This window comes from Bubalus kerabau, chromosome 4 (assembly GCF_029407905.1).
Source record: "Bubalus kerabau isolate K-KA32 ecotype Philippines breed swamp buffalo chromosome 4, PCC_UOA_SB_1v2, whole genome shotgun sequence".
In the NCBI taxonomy this organism is placed as follows: Eukaryota; Metazoa; Chordata; class Mammalia; order Artiodactyla; family Bovidae; genus Bubalus; species Bubalus kerabau.
This window is the reverse complement of record NC_073627.1, coordinates 165,068,739-165,089,579: the sequence shown is the minus strand read 5'-3', so window position 1 is coordinate 165,089,579 and position 20,841 is coordinate 165,068,739. Positions and strand designations below refer to the sequence as shown.

The window sequence follows — 20,841 nt, the reverse complement described above, 5'->3', positions numbered from 1 at the left end:
GTGTTGGAGAAGACTCTTGAGAGTCCCTTGGACTGCAAGGAGATCCAACCAGTCCATTCTGAAGGAGATCGGTCCTGGGTGTTCTTTGGAAGGAATGATGCTAAAGCTGAAACTCCAGTACTTTGGCCACCTCATGAGAAGAGTTGACTCATTGGAAAAGACTCTGATGCTGGGAAGGATTGGGGGCAGGAGGAGAAAGGGACGACAGAGGATGAGATGGCTGGATGGCATCACTGACTCGATGGACGTGAGTCTGAGTGAACTCCGGGAGTTGGTAATGGACAGGGAGGCCTGGCGTGCTGTGATTCATGGGGTCGCAAAGAGTTGGACACGACTGAGCTGAACTGAACTGAACTGATTATGCAAATACCAAGAATATAATAATCTGCTCCAGAGGTAATAATCTCTACTCTAGAGGACTTTATTACCTCTTAGTGGGAGAGACAACTAAGTAAAAAGTTAGAATAAACAATGCTATGCCCCAAAATTCAATGACTTAGAGGAAATGGATAAATTTCTTTAAAAACACAATTAACAAAACTACCAGAAGATGAAACAGGAAATATGACTTGCCTTATAACTATTAACAAAATTGAATTTGTTGTATAAAAAAAGTCTTGCCATCAAAACAAGAAAAAACTCTAAGATGGTTCACTGGAGAATTCTATCAAAGATTTAAGGAAGAAATACTGCCAATTATACAAAAACTGTTTCCGAACTGAGCAGGAGGAAATATTTCTAAGTCATTTTGAGGTCGGTATAATCTTAATAGCAAAACCTGACAAAGACATTACAGAAAAAGAAATAAAAGTATATACCACTGTCCCTCATGAACACAGATGCAGTGACATTTAACAGGATACTAAAAAATTAATTCCTGTAGTTAAAAAAAAAGAAAATACTATGACCAAGTATACTTTATCCCATGGATGAAAGGCAGGATTTGAAAATTAATCAATCATATTAATAGAAAAAGGGAGGAAACCTCTATGAGAATTTCAACACAAAAAAAAATTTGACAAAATTCAATTCCTATTTCATGATAAAAACCTCTCAGCAAACCAGGAATAGGACACTTGTTCAATTTGATAGAATATGAACAAAAAAATCTATTACTGAGTTGCAGGAGTTCTTTATTTATCCTTGATATCAACCTTTTGTCAGACACATGTTTTGCAAATATTCTTTATATTTTCTTGGTTCAGTTCTGCTTTTCACATATTTATTCATTTGGGGAAGCACCACAACTCAATGAATGAGGATTTTGGAAGCAAGCAGTTAGAATCTGGAATCACTTATTAGCCAACCAACCTTAATCTTTTGAAGTGAACTGAGGACAAACATGTATTAGCAGCATCAAGTCTATAAGGACTAAACGTGATACTCCATAAAAGCACTCAGCACAGTGTCTTCCCCTTGCCCTCTGTCACCTACTCCAACTTCCCACCAAGCTAGCTATTAAAACTGTCATAATTCAACAAATACTTATTAAGTATATAAGTGAATGAACTAAATGAACTTGGCAACTGAAGAATTTCTCGACTGTCATACATACCCACTGTGTGCCATCAAATCCAATTCGGCTTCCTTTGGATTTTGATAAACCAGATCCATTCTAGGAAGATAACAAAAGTAAAAGTTAGTAAATGCAAAGCCCAGCACTTAACATTACATTTAAGGCAGGTATGAGGTTCAACCTATGTAACTGGCTAATAATCATTAAAAAGCATAATCTAAATACATATAGTCATGAGCTAAGAATTCTACAATTATATAACTACCCAAGATGGACAACATTGAGACTGCTCTAATTTATTAAACACGCATATATCGTCAACATCTCAGAATCTATTAAGTTCCATCAAATTATAGTAAACTCTTTGCTATCTCTTTAGAATTAGTATATTTATAAGATCTTCAGAAGCTACTAGATTCTAAATCATTGTCTCTTTATCTTTATGCCTAAAGGTTTATAATAAAGGTAAGTTATAACACTACACTTCCCTGTTAGGCACTATATTAAAAATCGACTTTATACTAAACTAACATTTTATCAAAATTATTTATCACTGAACTCTTTCCAATGAGTGATGAAATGTTTGGAAAAAATAACAATTTTCACATAATTCTATCAGAAAATTTCAACATAACTGAAACTTTGCACCACTGACTTTTAGTGTGTTATTATAATAATTTTTAACTGCAATTCTGAATTGCTCCTTATCATGCCCATGAAGAGGAGAATTTCAAAGAAATATTTCTGCAAGGATTTTAAAAACTGATTGATTTTAGGTACTGCAAAAGTAAAGTATGTTAGGAAGATATACAGCTAAAATGAAGTTTAATAATGAGAAAGAAGGAAAAAAATGTTACCTTTGCTGATAAATAGTGCTTGTAGTAGTACAACTGAAATAGCAGAAATGCAGAACTTGTCAAAGTTAAAACCACCAAAATCACGTTCTTACTGATTCTACTCATCAGTTTGCAGTGCTCACTTGGTTGTCTTTTGAAAGTAACCCAGTTGGTTTCATCTTTTGGGGTAAAAAGATAATCTTGTTTTCTGTGAACAATATTTCTGAAGAGCAAAAAAAAAAGCCTATATTTAATTTTTCAACTTTATTAACCATGAAAAAGTTACCTAAAGTTCAACAGAACATTCTTTGATTTGGTAATGTCCTATCCTAAAGAAATCATCAGATATAAGACCAAACCTGGAAGAACAAAAATGTTTATCATGGCATTCTTTACAAGTGCAAAAAATAAACGTAAGTGGGATATCCATAAAAACTGACCAACAGAGATGGGAGGGATTGGGTGAGGCCTCTGAGTTTGCAATTCTGATGCATTCTCAGGTGATGCTGATGCACATACTAAGAACCACTGCCAAAGAAAAAATAAACTTTTGGTCAAGGAACATCACCTGTGTAACAGCTCTGTTGTCTAATGTGATGTAGGTTGTGGTCAGTTTTTATAAATATCCCATATACATTTTCAGTTTTTGGCAAGTGTAAAAAAAGTCATGATAAAAAATTTTGTTCTTTTTTAACATGTACACACTGCTTTATTTACTTATTTTTGGCTGCACTGGGTCTTCATTGCTGCACACGGGCTTTCTCTAGTTGCAAAGAGCAGGGGCTACTCTCTAGCTGTGATGTGTGGGCTTCTCCTGTGCAGTGGCTTCTCGCGTGCAGTACAGGCTCTAGGTGCATGGGCTCGGTAGTTGTGACTTGCTGACTCTAGGGTGTGCAGGCTTCAGTAGTTGTGGCACAGGGGCTCATTCGTTGTGGCTTGCAGGTTCCAGAATGTGACCTCAGTAGTCGTGGTGCACAGGCTTAGCTGCTCCGTGGCATGTGGAATCTTCTTGGATCAGGGACTGAACCCACGTCCCCTACGTCACCAGGGAATTCCTTAAAGTTTCTGTTCATCTTTGGTCCCATCTGACTATTCCCTTAGAACAAGTAAATTTAATACAGTTCTATTTCTTATTACCTCCTCTTCACTGTTTGCTTTTGGTCATACACACAACATTTGGTTCTTCAAATGTTTATCTTTATTTCTTTAACTATATACTGCTGCTGCTGCTGCTAAGTCGCTTCAGTTGTGTCCAACTCTGTGCGACCCCATAGACGGCAGCCCACAAGGCTTCCCCGTCCCTGGGATTCTCCATGCAAGAACACTGGAGTGGGTTGCCATTTCCTTCTCCAATGCATGAAAGTGAAAAGTGAAAGTGAAGTCGTGCAGTCATGTCTGACTCTTAGTGACCCCATGGACTGCAGCCTACCAGGCTCCTCCGCCCATGGGATTTTCCAGGCAAGAGTACTGGAGTGGGGTGCCATTGCCTTCTCCGTTAACTATATACTAATACCTCTATTACTTCATGCATAAACTTTGTCTTTAGTTCTCCAGCTAAAAAAATAAAAGGAAATCTATTAACACCTTCTACATCTCTCCTTTTAATCCTGACTTTTATTAGTTCACTTTGCTATAGTTCTTTTTTACTCTGAAATACAAATCTGTTTTTAAAATCTTATTCCTACTATGTTTCCCTGCCAGTCCTTTCACTGTATCATCTCTGTTCATCTATTAGATAGCTGATGTTCATCTTCTCCTTAGAATATGGGCATTATTTACCTTGAGTTCTTGCCTTGTTCAGAAACAGGTGTCAACTAATAGTTTGGCTTTGAGGTTACATCCTCTTTCCTCTGATGACTTACAGGATTTGTACCCCTGTCCTGCAATACTAAATACTCCCTTTACAATATGTGATCCTTTCCCTGGCACTACAGGCAAGATGATCTTTTTAATGCATGAGCAAAGAACACGTTCCTTAGTTTTGAAAAACAATTTTTTAAAAACTAGGTTATGCAATGATATTAATGATTTTTATTAGTTTTTCTTCATTATGTGCTCTTCCAATCTGTAGAATCAAGATTTCTTTCTCTGCAACAGGTTTTCTTATGTGTTTTGAATACTTTCTGTTCTAATGTTGAATTTCTATTTCCAGAACTACAATTAAGCATTTGTTTCATCTCCTTTCATTCCCATTTCACTTTGCTCAACTTTCAAAAGCCTGTCGTCATAACCCTTACTGAGTTTTCAACAATATCAATTCTCCTTTCTGTTTCCTATGCGGCTTTTTATTCCTGATTTTATTTCTTTCTTGAGTTCTGCCAAATTATGACTCATTATTTACCACTGTCTTACTATTTCTTCCTAGCCAGTTAGCTTTCTCTATTTTAAAGAAGTGGCTGTGCTGTGCTTAGTCACTCAGTCATGTCCAACTCTCTGCAACCCCCTGGACTGTAGCCTGCCAGGCTCCTCTGCCCATGGGATTCTCCAGGTAAGAATACTGGCATGGGTTGCCATGCCCTCCTCCAGGGGATCTTCCCAACCCAGGGATCAAACCCAGGTCTCCCACATTGCAAGCAGATTCTTTACCAGCTGAGCTACCAGGGAAGCCCTTAAAGAAGTGGTTGTCTCCTTAAATTTGTTACGCCACTACAGTTTTCTCGTGGGTCTTCATCATACGTTTTTCCATTTCTTTTTGCTTTTCTTTCTGTAACACTTGTGTAGATACTGTACTCATTTTCTTTTTATCACTGTTTATCTTTGAATGAAATGAGCTTCACCCAGGCCTATTATTTGCAAGAGGATCGTAGGAGGAAGAATTAAGGCTGTGTTCTGGACTAGAAGGTAGAGTCTCTAGCCTACAAGAGAGCTCTTTATGACACAGGGTTTCCTGTGCATGCGTGTGTGAGAGAGACAATGTATGTGAGAACAAGGAAGAGAAAGATGTTTAGCCATTATTTCTTGCCTCATCAAAAGAGCGCTTCCTGCAAAGGTCGTGTATCTGTGTGCTTTCTCATTTGTTCTTCCTTTCCTGCTAGAATATGTTGCCAGACATCCCAAGGAAGCTTCTCCTGCTGCTTTTCTATGCACCCGACACCACTGTAAACAGATCTATCTTTCACTGCTCTGTCGGTTCTACCTGAGATCTCTTTCTGTCAGAATGCTCTTTTAATCTCTTCCTGCTTACATTTGACAAACAGTTCTCAAATATTTCAATTTGGGATACAGGACTCTAGTCCTACTGAAGATATAATTATAACTGACCCTTGAACAATGCAGGGTTAGGGACGCCAACATTTTATGCAGCTAAAAATCTGCATATAACTTATAGTTGGCCCTCCATATATATACGTAGTTCCTTTGTATCTGCATTTCCTTCATATATGTGGTTTGCATCTGTGGATTCAACTATCCAGGGGTCATATAATACTGTAGTATTTACTACTGAAAAAAAATTCACATGTAGTTCAAACTTGTGTTGTTCAAAGGTCAACTATACATCTCTGTCTCTCATTTTCCTTGCTATTTCAGGGTAATTTCAGATAGAAGAGGGCACAAATGTTTTTACTCTGCCATCTTTAAATCAGAATTCATAGGATTTTGAAACAATCCAAATGGGCTTCCAGAGTGAAAGCCTATATATAGCAAACATCCAATGATGTTACATAAAGTCAACAAACTACTTAAGAGAAATATCACCAGTGATGTGAGTAATCTACTTGATTTACAGATAATGCATCAAGCAAAGATAACTGAAGAAATCATGATCATATTCTATCTCCTAAAACTGTAAAAATTAGCAACATCAAACAATATTAATAATAGTATTAGTCCTGCTGTCAGCTAAAACCTCCTAAAATAAGACAGTTAAATATGTACTGTGATAAGGATAGCTCACAAGATAATAAAAAGAACACCCTTTATTTTCAGTATTTCAGCTCAGCTTTTTGTAATTGTGTTAAAAAGTACATCAATGTATTGTACTCTGATTCCTAAAATCTAAAGTAACACTTGGAGTGTGTTATAGTCCAGTCTTTCCTGTGCTTGAATTAAAAAATGGGAAGAAAATATAAAAGACCTACATAAACCACTACAGAAAAATAAAGTCAGAATTAATATCTTGTTCTCTTTTTGGACATAACTCTAACCTACTATTAATTCTTACATGAACTAAATCTCCAAAATATATCATCAATCACAACTACATTTTTATTATCAAGATGATATCCAATTAACTTTATTTCATTATTTATTTTCTGTAAATGCCAAACCAATTTAGCTAACTGCAAAGATAAGAATATTAGCCCATCAAAACATTCCTTTTTGTTAGCACCATCTCTTCATTAGGAATGGAATTACCACTTTAAAATGAGTAATGTATACTTAAGAGGCCAAGGCTTACTGAGTTTACCTCTAAAATATCTCTTGCACCAACTTCCTCTTCTTTCTTCATTGTCATTCTAATTTAAACTCTAATTGTATAAATGTCTTAATTCTATTTGATGTCCCAGGCTCCACTTTCTGCCTACTCATAATCTTACACTGACAGACATGCCAAGCTGCTGATAAATGAATCAAATTACATCATCAAAATTTTTCAATGGTTCCTTAACACCTACAAGCAAAGCTCAAGTTTCACATAAATTTGACCCATGAACAACACATATTTGAACTAAACAGGCCCACTTACACATAGATTTTGTTTTTCAATAATAAACACTACAGTATTACACGATCTGCTGTTTACTTAATTTGTAGATATGGAACTGCAGACATGGAGGGCTGACTCTATTACATGTAGATTTTTGACAGTGTAAAGGATGGTGCCTACCATCCAGTTCTACAAGAATCAAGTCTTTAGACAATGCAGTTGCTAACCTATAATATATGTGAAAGGAATTCAGGGTGAAGGGCAGGATGAAGCACTCTGCCCTCTGGGAAAACAGGCCTTTAGATAGTTGGAAATATTTCAGGAGAACAGCTTATGAACCTGGACTCTTACATCTTCCCATATTTAGAAAAGCACTAAAATCATTAACTGAGATACATGTTCCTTGTGACTAGGAGTAAACTTCTACAGAGATGTATGCACGAGTGCACATACCTCTTTGCAAAATTATGTATCTATTGACCTCCCCTATCTACTTCCTCTTCTAAGAAATTACTCAGAACTATCTGAGACCATCTCCCAAATAAAACTGAAACTCACAGTTCTCACGATGTGTGTTTTTATTTCAGTTGACAGAGGTTTGGCACCCCTGACTGTATTGTTCAAGGTCAAATACAGAAGCATTCAATGGCATTCACAATCTAACTGAACACAAGGCAAATTTTCTAGACTTTCTCCCACTTCACACACTCTATGGTCTCTGCCCAAGTATTCCTGGAACACACACGACACTTTGCTATCTCTTTGCTTTTGTTCATTTCCTCTTGTCTGAAGTATTCTCACCTATTTCCAGAGAACCAGTTCTATACCTCTTTACACAGCTCCTCTCAATGACCTTCCTTTATGAAGTCTTTCACACTCTTCCAAGTCAGAAGCAATCTCTTCCAGCTATAAATTCCTAGTCTTACCTTCTTGCAAGGAATAAATATTTACTGTCTACCTTAAAAGGGAGAAATGCCAACAAAATGCTAAGCCCTGAAGAGATAATAAGTAAAATACCATTCCCTATCTTCAAAGATTTTAGAGATGAGTATATAAGAGTTAGAATGGTGATTGATGGTGGTGAAGGGTAAGAAGTCCTAAAGAACAGCATGGGAAGTATTTTCCAAAATGCACAACCACCATCCTTACCACCTTCACATCTATTAAGAAACACTATTCTGGTTTGTGCTAGACTGTATTAGAGATAAATATAGAGACACTATCAAGGTGTAATGGTTATGAAGGAGTAAGTACAGGCTACTATGGAGCACAAAGAGAGGAAACTAACCCTAAGGCTTTTACTATTTTCTGTTTTGAAATACAGATATTCAGTTCAGTTCAGTTCAGTCACTCAGTCGTGTCTGACTCTTTGCCACCCCATGAATCGCAACACACCAGGCCTCCCTGTCCATTAACTCCTGGAGTTCACTCAAACTCACGTCCATCAAGTCAGTGATGCCATCCAGCCATCTCATCCTCTGTCATCACCTTCTCCTCCTGTCCCCAATCCCTCCCAGCATCAGAGTCTTTTCCAAAGAGTCAACTCTTCGCATGAGGTGGCCAAAGTACTAGAGCTTCAGCTTTAGCATCATTCCCTCCAAAGAACACCCAGGGCTGATCTTCAGAATGGACTGGTTGGATCTCCTTGCAGTCCAAGGGACTCTCAAGAGTCTTCTCCAACACCACAGTTCAAAAGCATCAATTCTTCCGTGCTCAGCTTTCTTCACAGTCCAACTCTAACATCCATACATGACCACTGGAAAAACCATAGCCTTGACTAGACGGACCTTTGTTGGCAAAGTAATGTCTCTGCTTTTCAATATGCTATTCAGGTTGGTCATAACTTTTCTTCCAAGGAGTAAGTGTCTTTTAATTTCATGGCTGCAGTCACCATCTGCAGTGATTTTGGAGTCCCAAAAAATAAAGTCTGACACTGTTTCCACTGTTTCCCCATCTATTTCCCATGAAGTGCTGGGACCAGATGCCATGATCTTCGTTTTCTGAATGTTGAGCTTTAACCCAACTTTTTCACTCTCCACTTTCACTTTCATCAGGAGGCTTTTTAGTTCCTCTTCACTTTCTGCCATAAGGGTGGTGTCATCTGCATATCTGAGGTTATTGATATTTCTCCCGGCAATCTTGATTCCAGCTTGTGCTTCTTCCAGCCCAGCGTTTCTCATGATGTACTCTGCATAGAAGTTAAATAAGCAGGGTGACAATATACAGCCTTGACGGACTTCTTTTCCTATTTGGAACCAGTCTGTTGTTCCATGTCCAGTTATTATAATACATGAATCATCTCTCCTATCACACTAAAAATGATTGAATATCCAGAAATAATAAAACTTAAAAAAAAATAGTTTTGTATTCTCTTGAACATTGTGCAGTTATTTGAGTATATTTAGCATACTTATAAATAAAAAAAAGTATATTCTGGCCTGGAGACTATATAGTCCATGAGGTCGCAAACAGTCAAACATGACTAAACAACTTTCACACTACAGCACAGAATTAGTCTTAGATGACTTGGAAACAGGCTCTAACTAGTGCATGAACTAGGATTTGGCAATTAAGAAGAAAGGAATGGGCAGATCTGCTTCCCAACTGAACCTTTAATGGGTTATAGGTGTCAGAGTTATCAGTCCTATCAGTCTTTGAGCCGGGGTAACTACAGACCAAGACTGTCACCTCCAGCCAAGAACAAACACATTCTTTTACCCTTTCTTTTGTCCTTTATTATCAATTTGTATCAAGGCATGAGAAAGGCTGGAAAAAACTAGTGGTAGATGACAGCCGCACACAAATTTGAAGGAAAAATGTATAGGATGGGAAGCTCAAGATAGTTCTCAGGCTCTTACTACAACCAAGAGCAGCATTTCATATTCTTTCAGCTTCCCATTGCCATTTCACGTTATCACTTGTTCTTTGATGGTAACAGCACGAAAAATTTTGGCATCTACCTTAACCTGACACCCGTCCCCCACTACTCTTTTGAGGATTATTTTGATATGGATCTGTTTGAAAGAATGTCAAACTGTCTGACTTTCTTATTCCACTTCTCCCCATTAGTGCCTTCTGGATCACCTCTCTTGATATCAGAGGCCCTTGAACAAAAAATGACCAGCCCTAGCAGTGAAGTTGGGTTCGTAGATGACATGTGTTAGCCTGGGGCCCTCAATGCTGCTAGACCCAATTTACTCAGGAACACTGAGAAATGCGAGGAAGGCACAGTGGTGACAGAATTGAGATTCAAATACATCCTGCACTGCAAAATAAAACAGGAGGCTAAATTAGAGAAGAAAGAGGGTAGTGTAAACAGTCAAAGCCATTGTTTTAAAATAAGGTAGCAAACTGGAAGATATAAAGAGAAAATGCTTCTGAAGATGTATTCACAGAGAAGATGGGGGGGGGGGGGGGGAGAGTCAACATTTTCAGCTGTTCTAAGCCAAAAATACACCAGTAGCAACCGATGCTATCCATCTTACTTAAATACCACTGGTCCTAATGTACCGTTCTTTTTCTTTCATTGCTAACTTTGCAAGACGGTCAGTAACCTGGAAGCAAAGGTTAGACTGTAAGGGTTTAAGAAGTCTCTTCATCTGCTTACCACTCATTCATTTCTTAACCATTTGCAATATAACCTCTCTCAAAATGCTGACAGTGGAAGATTAAAAAATTAGTCTCTCCATTTGATGCTCCAGAAAAATCCAAAATACACAGCAACTCCTTCTGAATGACTATGGAGTAGTGAGCTTTTAGAGAATGTCTGAAATGAAAGACCTAGATAAGAAAGAAAATGAAAAAAAAAAAAAAAAAGAAAGAAAGAAAATGAAGACAGGAGGGAACTGATTTATGGGGACAAAGTAAAAGGGTGAAGGAAGTGGCCCTGCCTACAAAGTGTACTGTTCTGTGTTTGATATGAAATCTGGATGGATGTTCTCTTCACATTCATTTTTTCCTAATCATTTAATTAGATATACTTCCCGTGTCTACTGACTGATTACTGCTTACAAATATTTCACCAGACTGCTGGTGATGTCCTCTTAAACACCACTGTCCACCTTCAAGCCAGATTTTTTTCATGACTTGCCCCTCTGTTAATGGTATCTCTATTTTCTCAATTATTTATGTTCAAAACAGTTTTTACAGTTCTAACTCCTTATCTAATGAGTCAACAAACTATACATTCTTCTCAGTGCCTCTAAAAGCTGTCATTTCTTTTCCATTTCCAGTATAGTTAGCCAACTTTTAAGGCCTTATTAACTCTGCCTAAATAGAAAGCCTCCTACATGAATACAGATAGTCGCTGACTTACAGTTTGACTTATAGTTTTTGACTTTACAGTGGGGCAAAAGTGACAAGCATTCAGTAGAAACGGTGTTTGAATTTTGATTTTTTTCCTGCAGCTAGCAATAAGTCCCACATAATCTCTCATGATGCTGGGCAGTGGCAGTGTGAGACACAATTCTCAACTAACCCTGTGATCACAAGGTAAACAATTGACACTTAGGACCATTCTGCTTTTCATTTGTAGTATTCAATAAATTATAGGAAATATTTAATACTTTATTATAAAATAGGCTTCATATTAGATGATTATGCCCATCTGTGTAGGCTAACATATGTGTCCCCAAGACATTTAAAGTAAGCTAGGCTAGGCTATGATGTTCAGCAGGCTAGGTACATTAAACACATTTTCAATTTATGATGAGTTTATCAAATTGAGGAAGATCTGTACTCTACTACTAGGCTTTCCTTGAAATACCCATCTCAGAAACGACCAAAGTGCAGTCATTTCTACAGTGACACTTTGTTGGGACTTCCACGGCTAATTGAGTACTAATCCCCTAAGTGAACCCACTGATACAGTGCCTTCTTACCTTGGTGCATTTGTCTATGCTATTCCTTCTGTGTGTAACAGTTTGTTCCCCACACTCTGACTTTCTCACTGTCTTTTGAGTAAAGACCATAGGCTCTGAAGACATACTGCTGCTCCTGCTGCTGCTGCTAAGTCGCTTTAGTCGTGTCCGACTCTATGCAACCCCATAGATGGCAGCCCACCAGGCTCCCCCGTCCCTGGGATTCTCCAGGCAAGAACACTGGAGTGGGTTGCCATTTCCTTCTCCAATGCGTGAAAGTGAAAAGTGAAAGTGAAGTCACTCAGTTGTGTCCAACTCTTAGCGACCCCATGGACTGCAGCCTACCAGGCTCCTCCATCCATGGGATTTTCCAGGCAAGAGTACTGGAGTGGGGTGCCATTGCCTTCTCCAGAAGACAGACTACTATGTCCAAATCCTGCTCTGCCACTTGCAAATACATATATACATGTTCTTAGGCAGGTTACTTAATCTTTCTGTGCCTCCATCTTAAAAAATATGGATCTAAGAAAGTGAAGTCGCTCAGTCGTGTCCGACTCTTTGTGACTCCATGGACAAAGGAGCATGCACCAGACTCCTCTGTCCATGGGATTTTCTAGGCAAGAGTACTGGAGTGGGTTGCCATTTCCTTCTCCAGGGAATCTTCCCAACCCAGGGATCAAACCCAGGTCTTCCGCATTGTAGACAGACGCTTTACCATCTGAGCCAGGACTTCCCTGTAGCTCCAATTTACTTAACTCACAGGGCTGTTCTGTCAGATTAAGACATGTAAAGCACTGAAGAGTACCTAGAACATGACAAATTCTAACATGATAAATGCTAGCAATAAAATTAGTAGACAAAAAACTAGTAGACCTTTAGTCTACTAGTAATTCCCTTTGCTGTCCGATAACTAAAGGTCCCCTCATTTACATCCACACAGCACTTGTAGTTGTACTATTTCTGCAGTCAGTCTTAATCAGTTACAGTTCCTTGAGACAAGAGGCTGTCATGTTTCCATATTCCTCAGTATTTCATATTCTATATTCTTCCACAGTAGAAGTCAAACATATAGACTGTAAAAGATTTATGATGGATTTCTGTTACCCCAGAAAAGCTGTGTCCCCAGAACAGTACAAAAGTATTTGAGATAAGTGGTGAATGCAAGTACCAGCAGGTGAAGAGTGACAGCCAGAGTTTATGTCACACAGATCAGTTTGGTTTGTTCCCTCATTCTTTTTTTCCATTAAGTTCACAAATATTTCTGGGTCCTATGTACATCCTACAGACACCAGGCAACCTGTGAGCTGTTCCCTGTTATAAGACTCTATAAATATAAACGAAAGATTATGGTTATCGCAAAGGCAGCAGAAAGTTGAGGAACCAAGGATTTCTTTTGACCCAAACATAGTTTACATACATCATTTTCATGGGTCATTTAAGAGCTATCTTAGTAGCATACACACCAGAGTAAGAACAGTGGTTGTCTTTGGGATAGGAGGACTGTAGGTGTTTTTCTTTTTCCTTTTTCTTTACCCTATGTGAATATCGATTTTGTAATGAGAAGAAAAAAATGACTAATTTTTCAAAAAAACTTAAAAAAATTATCTCATTCTATGGCTCAATTAACAAATACTACAGACCCTACAACATCACAAGCTTTCATTATTTTAATATCTCCCAATTTTTGGAGTAACAGAATAGCATTAAACCAAGTTATTTGTAACTGGGTAAAGTCTTTGCCCCAAGAATACAAGTACTTAACTGCTTGGTTGAGGATTTTTGGGTATTGATCTCAGTAAAACTATAAAGCTAAACATCTATTTCTGCTTTATTGACTATGCCAAAGCCTTTGACTGTGTGCATCACAATAAACTGTGGAAAATTCTTCAAGAGATGGGAATACCAGACCACCTGACCTGCCTCTTGAGAAATCTGTATGCAGGTCAGGAAGCAACAGTTAGAACTGGACATGGAACAACAGACTGGTTCCAAATAAGAAAAGGAGTACATCAAGGCTGTATATTGTCACCCTACTTATTTAACTTATATGCAGAGTACATCATGAGAAACGCTGGACTGGAAGAAACACAGGCTGGAATCAAGATTGCCAGGAGAAATATCAATCACCTCAGATATGCAGATGACACCATCCTTATGGCAGAAAGTGAAGAGGAACTAAAAAGCCTCTTGATGAAAGTGAAAGTGGAGAGTGAAAAAGTTGGCTTAAAGCTCAACATTCAGAAAACGAAGATCACGGCATCTGGTCCCATCACTTCATGGGACATAGATGGGGAAACAGTGGAAACAGCATCAGACTTTATTTTTTTGGGCTCCAAAATCACTGCAGATGGTGACTTCAGCTAAGAAATTAAAAGATGCTTACTCCTTGGAAGGAAAGTTATGACCAACCTACATAGCATATTGAAAAGCAGAGACATTACTTTGCCAACAAAGGTCCGTCTAGTCAAGGCTATGGTTTTTCCAGTGGTCATGTATGGATGTTAGAGTTGGACTGTGAAGAAAGCTGAGCACGGAAGAATTGATGCTTTTGAACTGTGGTGTTGGAGAAGACTCTTGAGAGTCCCTTGGACTGCAAGGAGATCCAACCAGTCCATTCTGAAGGAGATCAGCCCTGGGATTTCTTTGGAAGAAATGAGCTAAAGCTGAAACTCCAGTACTTTGGCCACCTCATGCGAAGAGTTGACTCATTGGAAAAGACTCTGATGCTGGGAGGGATTGGGGGCAGGAGGAAAAGGGGACGACAGAGGATGAGATGGCTGGATGGCATCACTGACTTGATGGACGTGAGTCTGAGTGAACTCCGGGAGTTGGTAATGGACAGGGAGGCCTGGCGTGCTGTGATTCATGGGGTTGCAAGGAGTCAGACACAACTGAACAACTGAACTGAACTGAACAGGATCAAACACATGACTCAGCATGCATCAAGTACTTAGTACAATATATAAGTGTGAATATATGTACATACATAAAATCTGGATGTATGTTCACCAATATATCAATAATGATCATTTCTAATAATGGACATTGGTGTGATTTTTACATTATTCTTTATGCTTTTCTACACTGTCCTGATATTTTTATAATGAACACATATTATTTTCATAAAGACAATAAAATTATTAATAAAGTAGATAATAAGTAGTAGTAATGGCTTAATCTTTGCTACTTAACAGTATGGTCCTCAGACCAACAAATCAACATCACGTTGGAGCATGTCAAAAATTCTTAGGCCCTACTGCAGACCCAGTGATTCAGAATCTATATTTAATCTACACTTTAAGATCCTCGGGTGATTCAAATGTGCATTAAAATTTGAAAAGCAGTGATTTAGACACTACAGCCTTTACATGCAGGGACAACAGGAACAACATCTGCGTTCTTCATTATACATTCCAGGCATGAAACATAAGTATTTGTTGAATAAATAAGCATGTAAATGATATTACTTCTGAATAGACATCAGAATGACAGTGGAGACTGTATCTATCTGAATTATTTATTTTCTGCCGGAGTTCCCAGAAATGGTTGCTTAATATTTACTGTAAATACTGTTATTTTAGTAAAATGTTGACCCCCAAAATATAATCCTTTTTGAAAAGGAGTCCTTGCTCATAGAGATCTATACATCTCTTTCAATCATTTCTCTAGTCTCCTATCTATGCACACATCCTATAGTGACTCTTTACAGTCTCTTCCTCAAAGCAACTCATTTTCAAGATTTTAACTAACATCTCTAGAGAGAAACCTTACTACTTAACTTTCTTAAACTACAGCTGTCTAAATATTTAACTCTATGTCCTACACCTCAAATTTAACCCTTTTATTCTCCATCAACTATCTCCCTGCCCCCTTCAAAAGAGAACAGTTCTCCATCGTCACAGACTCACATTTTACAAGTTTTAGAGAAGAGAGACCACTAAGTCTAACAACATTATTTTACAGAAGAGAATAGGATCTAGAAGAATTAAATGACAGTCCAAGAAGCTAGTTATTGGCAACACAAATCTACAATCTGCACCACCATACTCCCAATACATAATCACATCCTAGAATTTTCATAGAATTCTCATTTTTATCAACAGCACTTAAATTCACTTTTTAGAAACACAGGTTCAAAATATCAATCACCTAGATCCAATAAATCAAGTTTTGTGTATTGTTGACATTTCTCTCACTCCTTTTTTCTTCCTTTTTAGAACACACTGCACTTTCTTTTCAGTTGAGGTTCCTTCAACATGTAGTGCCATCCTCCCCAAATCCTCTATCCTCCCAGAGGCTTATTCCTGCTGCCTCTACCTTTATCTATGGTGCTTAATAGAGATGGTTCTGGATGACTCAAACTCTATCCATCCTCAAAGTACAGCCCAATCCCAGACTTCTTTTTCCCCAATTTCTAATGCACTGCTCCATCACTCACTTTTGTATTTGTTCACAGTTCAGTTCAGTCGCTCAGTCATATCTGACTCTTTGCGACCCCATGAATTGCAGCACGCCAGGCCTCCCTGTCTATCACCAACTTCCGGAGTTCACTCAAACTCATGTCCATCGAGTCAGTGATGCCATCCAGCCATCTCATCCTCTGTCGTCCCCTTCTCCTCCTGCCCCCAATCCCTCTCAGCATCAGAGTCTTTTCCAATGAGTCAACTCTTTGCATGAGGTGGCCAAAGTACTGGAGTTTCAGCTTTAGCATCATTCCTTCCAAAGAAATCCCAGGACTGATCTCCTCTAGAATGGACTGGTTGGATCTCCTGGACTCTCAAGAGTCTTCTCCAACACCACAGTTCAAAAGCATCAATTCTTCGGCGCTCAGCTTTCTTCACAGTCCAACTCTCACATCCATACATGACCACTGGAAAAACCATCGCTTTGACTAGACGGACCTTTGTTGGCAAAGTAATGTCTCTGCTTTTCAATATGCTATCTAGGTTGGTCGTAACTTTCCTTCCAAGGAGTAAGCGTCTTTTAATTTCATGGCTGCAATCACCATCTGCAGTGATTTTGGCTGATGCTTATTCTTTGGAAACCTACTATCTTCAAAAGTAAAAAGAACCTGATATCATCGAGGTTCTCTTTTTAATCTGAGAAATCTGAGGCCCAGAGAGAAGTGACTTTTCTTGTGTTACTTGAGAACTGGTGATGGTGACAAAATCTGAACACAATTCCGCAGATTCCAAAGCTTGCGTCAGCTCTCTACATGTCCGTCTTTCCCGACACCCCCCGTTGATAATGCAAACAAAAGGCATATGTCAGTGCCATATGAAACTTTATTTACACGGTTAGCAGTGTCCATCCCATTATCAAGCACACAAAATGGACACGTCAGTAAACACTCCTCCAACTGAACTGAAAACTGAACCCAGGGGGAAAGCAAGAGAGAAAGGGATGACTAATTCAAATACCCCTCTCTAGAAAGCTATCGTAGCTCCCCCACTGCCCGCGGAAGCACGCCACACTCCCTCAAGGGCATCAAGGCCCTTTCCAGTTGAGCCCCAGCGTTAGCTCCCGCCACTTTCCTGGCTTCCCATCTCCGCACCCATCCCTCCAGCCATTCCCCTAATACGCAGAGCCGCCCAAACCTGGGAGCTCCTTTCATGCTTCTACACTTTTACACACACTGGCCCCACAACGTGCAACGCTCTCCTCCTCCCCCTAGATCCTTTTCTAAACCCCGAGACGGCTCTCACGACCCTACTCAAGCGTCACGACCTCAACTGGGTCCTACAAGGGTCTCGATGGAGTCCAAATCCGATCCTATCCCGGGAGGAGGATTTTAGTGGCTGACACGACTAGAAGCGTGGCAGCGAGGGGAGGAGCCCGAGCACACCTTCCCTGAGGTGCTCGTGGACTGCCTCGCAGAGTATTCCCCGCCCGCAGGACGCTCAACCTGTGGCCTGCCTGGCCAGGGCAGCTGCCCAGAGAGCTGGGGGAATGCCCAGTGATGGCAGCCGAGCCACTGGCGACACCCTCCTGAGTTGCCCGCCCATCCCCGGAGACCAAGCAGCGCCTCTAACACCTTACCTCAGCCAACAGCGGCGGCAACTCCGCTTTACGGCACTCACAGCAACTGCTGCAAAAGGGGCCTTCAAGCGCGGAGTCGTGCGCACCGGTCTCGTTGGTGCCTGAGGCGTAAAGCACGTTCTGGAGACCCGCCACCGGCGGGTCTTCGATTCTCGGCGCTTCCGCACCGGCCGAAGGTTACTGAACCCGGAAGTTTCCTGGTTTGGGGGATTAAGCTACGAAGCCAAGCTTTTTTTTCTTTTTATAGTATCTCTTGCCTAGGTAACTACTACAGCAGCACACGGAGGCGATCTGAGATTTTAGGAAGTGGTCCAAGAATTGGAGAGGCACACGCTGAGCTGTGTTCCCCAAAGTGTGTGGGTTTGGCAGATAAAACATAGGACGCCAGTTAAATATGAATTTCAGATAAGCAACGAATAATTTTTTAGTGTGTATGCTCTGCAGAGGGATTCAGAATAACTCCAGATTCTGGTTTCGGTACCGTCGGGTGAGACGGGGGATGGAGTGGGAAACGATCGTCGTGCTCAGTCGGTAAGCTGTGTAGTCGCTAATTCTGGTACGACTGTTTGCGACCCCATGGATTGTAGCCCGCCAGGCGCCTCTGTCCGTGGGATTTCCCGCGAGAATATTAGACTAGGTTGCCATTTCTTCCTCCAGGGTATCTTTCCCACACAAGGGTCAAACCCGTCTCTCCTGAGTCTTCAAGCGGATTCTTTACCACTGATCCACGTGGAAAACAACTGAGTTAGTATTGCTCTTAAGGTGCCTGGGGAACATCCAAGCTCCAGCGAACTGTTACACTCCTGTTAAATTCTGGAAATACACATTCAGTGCCAGACTGGACTAACTTTTAACTGTAATCCAAAGAATTACTGTAAAGGAACACATATGAATCAGTTTTGACATAATTTTGAAAACTAAAAGCACTAAACAAGTCACTGTAATTTTAAGTTCTTTCTACAAAAATTTCTATTATCAGCCCAGGGTGAAAACTGAAAATACTCTCCTCATATATCTGAGTAGTTTGCTAAACTTTTTTTTTTTTCTCATTTTGAAATCAGCATTTTATAATAGTAGTAGTGCTGGTATGTATAACAATTTTTGTATTAATACCTAATACTGTATATACATTTTCTTACACCCTGAGTTATTTTTAGTGGGTTAACTTGGTTTCCAACCTGATACATGATATATACATTTTTGTGCCTTCTAGAAGAATACTACTATTATGAAATGCTCAATAATGCACATGGAATCTGAACTGGTTTTTGGAAAAGTATAAAATTAAAAGTGTTTTTCTTTCTCACCTCCCAGGGTTATGTTCCTTATCAGTTTCTTACTTTTCCTTGCAGAAGTTTTGTGTACATACTGATTTATTTTGTATGTAACCAGACAACACCAGTACTGAACCCCAGTTCCATTGCTTGCTGCTCAAAAGGCCAGTACTCGAGACCAGTGTTAGTGGAAAAGGAAAATTTGCTTTATTCAGGAGCCCTGCAACCTGGGAAGACGGTGGACTGCTGTCCTAAGGCTATCTCCAAGTTGCTAGTTAGGAGAAAAATATTGTAAAGGCAGTGTGAGGGAGGGAGCAGGGTGCGTGACCAGCTTGTATGTCGTTCTTGGATTGGTTGGCATCAAGGTGAAGTTTCCAGCATCACCAATCTGTTTTCAACCAGTGTGTGGTCTATGTGCTTATGGTCAGCAGTTTTCATCAGGTGGGGGCCAGCTTCCTGTTAAAATAACTTCAGTTCAGTTCAGTCGCTCAGTCGTGTCTGACTCTTTGCCACCCCATGAATCACAGCACGCCAGGCCTCCCTGTCCATCACCAACTCCCGGAGTTCACTCAGACTCACGTCCATCGAGTCAGTGATGTCATCCAGCCATCTCATCCTCTGTCGTTCCCTTCTCCTCCTGCCCCCAATCCCTCCCAGCATCAGAGTCTTTTCCAATGAGTCAACTCTTCGCATGAGGTGGCCAAAGTACTAGAGTTTCAGCTTTAGCATCATTCCTTCCAAAGAAATCCCAGGGCTGATCTCTTTCAGAATGGACCGGTTGGATCTCCTTGCAGTCCAAGGGACTCTCAAGAGTCTTCTCCAACACCCAGTTCAAAAACATCAATTCTTTGGCGCTCAGCTTTCTTCACAATCCAACTCTCACATCCATACATGACCACAGGAAAAATCATAGCCTTGACTAGACAGCCCTTTGTTGGCAAAGAAATGTCTCTGCTTTTCAATATGCTATGTAGGTTGGTCATAACTTTCCTTCCAAGGAGTAAAGAGTCTTTTAATTTCATGGCTGCAGTCACCATCTGCAGTGATTTTGGAGCCCCCAAAAATAAAGTCTGACACTGTTTCCACTGTTTCCCCATCTATTTCTCATGAAGTGATGGGACCGGATGCCATGATCTTTGTTTTCTGAATGTTGAGCTTTAAGTCATCTTTTTCACTCTCCTCTTTCACTTTCATCAAGAGGCTTTTTAGTTCCTCTTCACTTTCTGCCATAAGGGTGGTGTCATCTGCATATCTGAGGTTATTGATATTTCTCCCGGCAATCTTGATTCCAGCTTGTGCTTCATCCAACCCAGTATTTCTCATGATGTACTCTGCATGTAAGTTAAATAAGTAGGGTGACAATATACAGCCTTGATGTACTCCTTTTCCTATTTGGAACCAGTCTGTTGTTCCATGTCCAGTTCTAACTGTTGCTTCCTGACCTACATACAGGTTTCTCAAGAGGCAGGTCAGGTGGTCTGGTATTCCCATCTCTTGAAGAATTTCCCACAGTTTATTGTGATGCACACAGTCAAAGGCTTTGGCATAGTCAATAAAGCAGAAATAGATGTTTTTCTGGAACTCTCTTGCTTTTTCGATGATCCAGTGGATGTTGGCAATTTGATCTCTGGTTCCTCTGCCTTTTCTAAAACCAGCTTGAACATCTGGA

The 20,841-nt window shown here is 39.9% G+C and overlaps 1 protein-coding gene across 1 annotated transcript in view; it reads right to left on the bottom strand.

The window, feature by feature from the left end:
* Nucleotides 1–18,014, bottom strand: part of FKTN (fukutin) — a 55,665-nt gene extending 37,651 nt beyond the window's left edge. The window contains exons 1-3 of the mRNA XM_055579217.1: nt 17,899–18,014; nt 2,374–2,575; nt 1,556–1,615 (exon numbers count right to left, since the gene is read on the bottom strand). Coding sequence (XP_055435192.1) covers nt 1,556–1,615; nt 2,374–2,478 — 165 coding nt within the window. The 5' untranslated portion in view covers nt 2,479–2,575; nt 17,899–18,014. The remainder of the gene's footprint in view (nt 1–1,555; nt 1,616–2,373; nt 2,576–17,898) is intronic.
* Nucleotides 18,015–20,841: the final 2,827 nt, after the last annotated feature.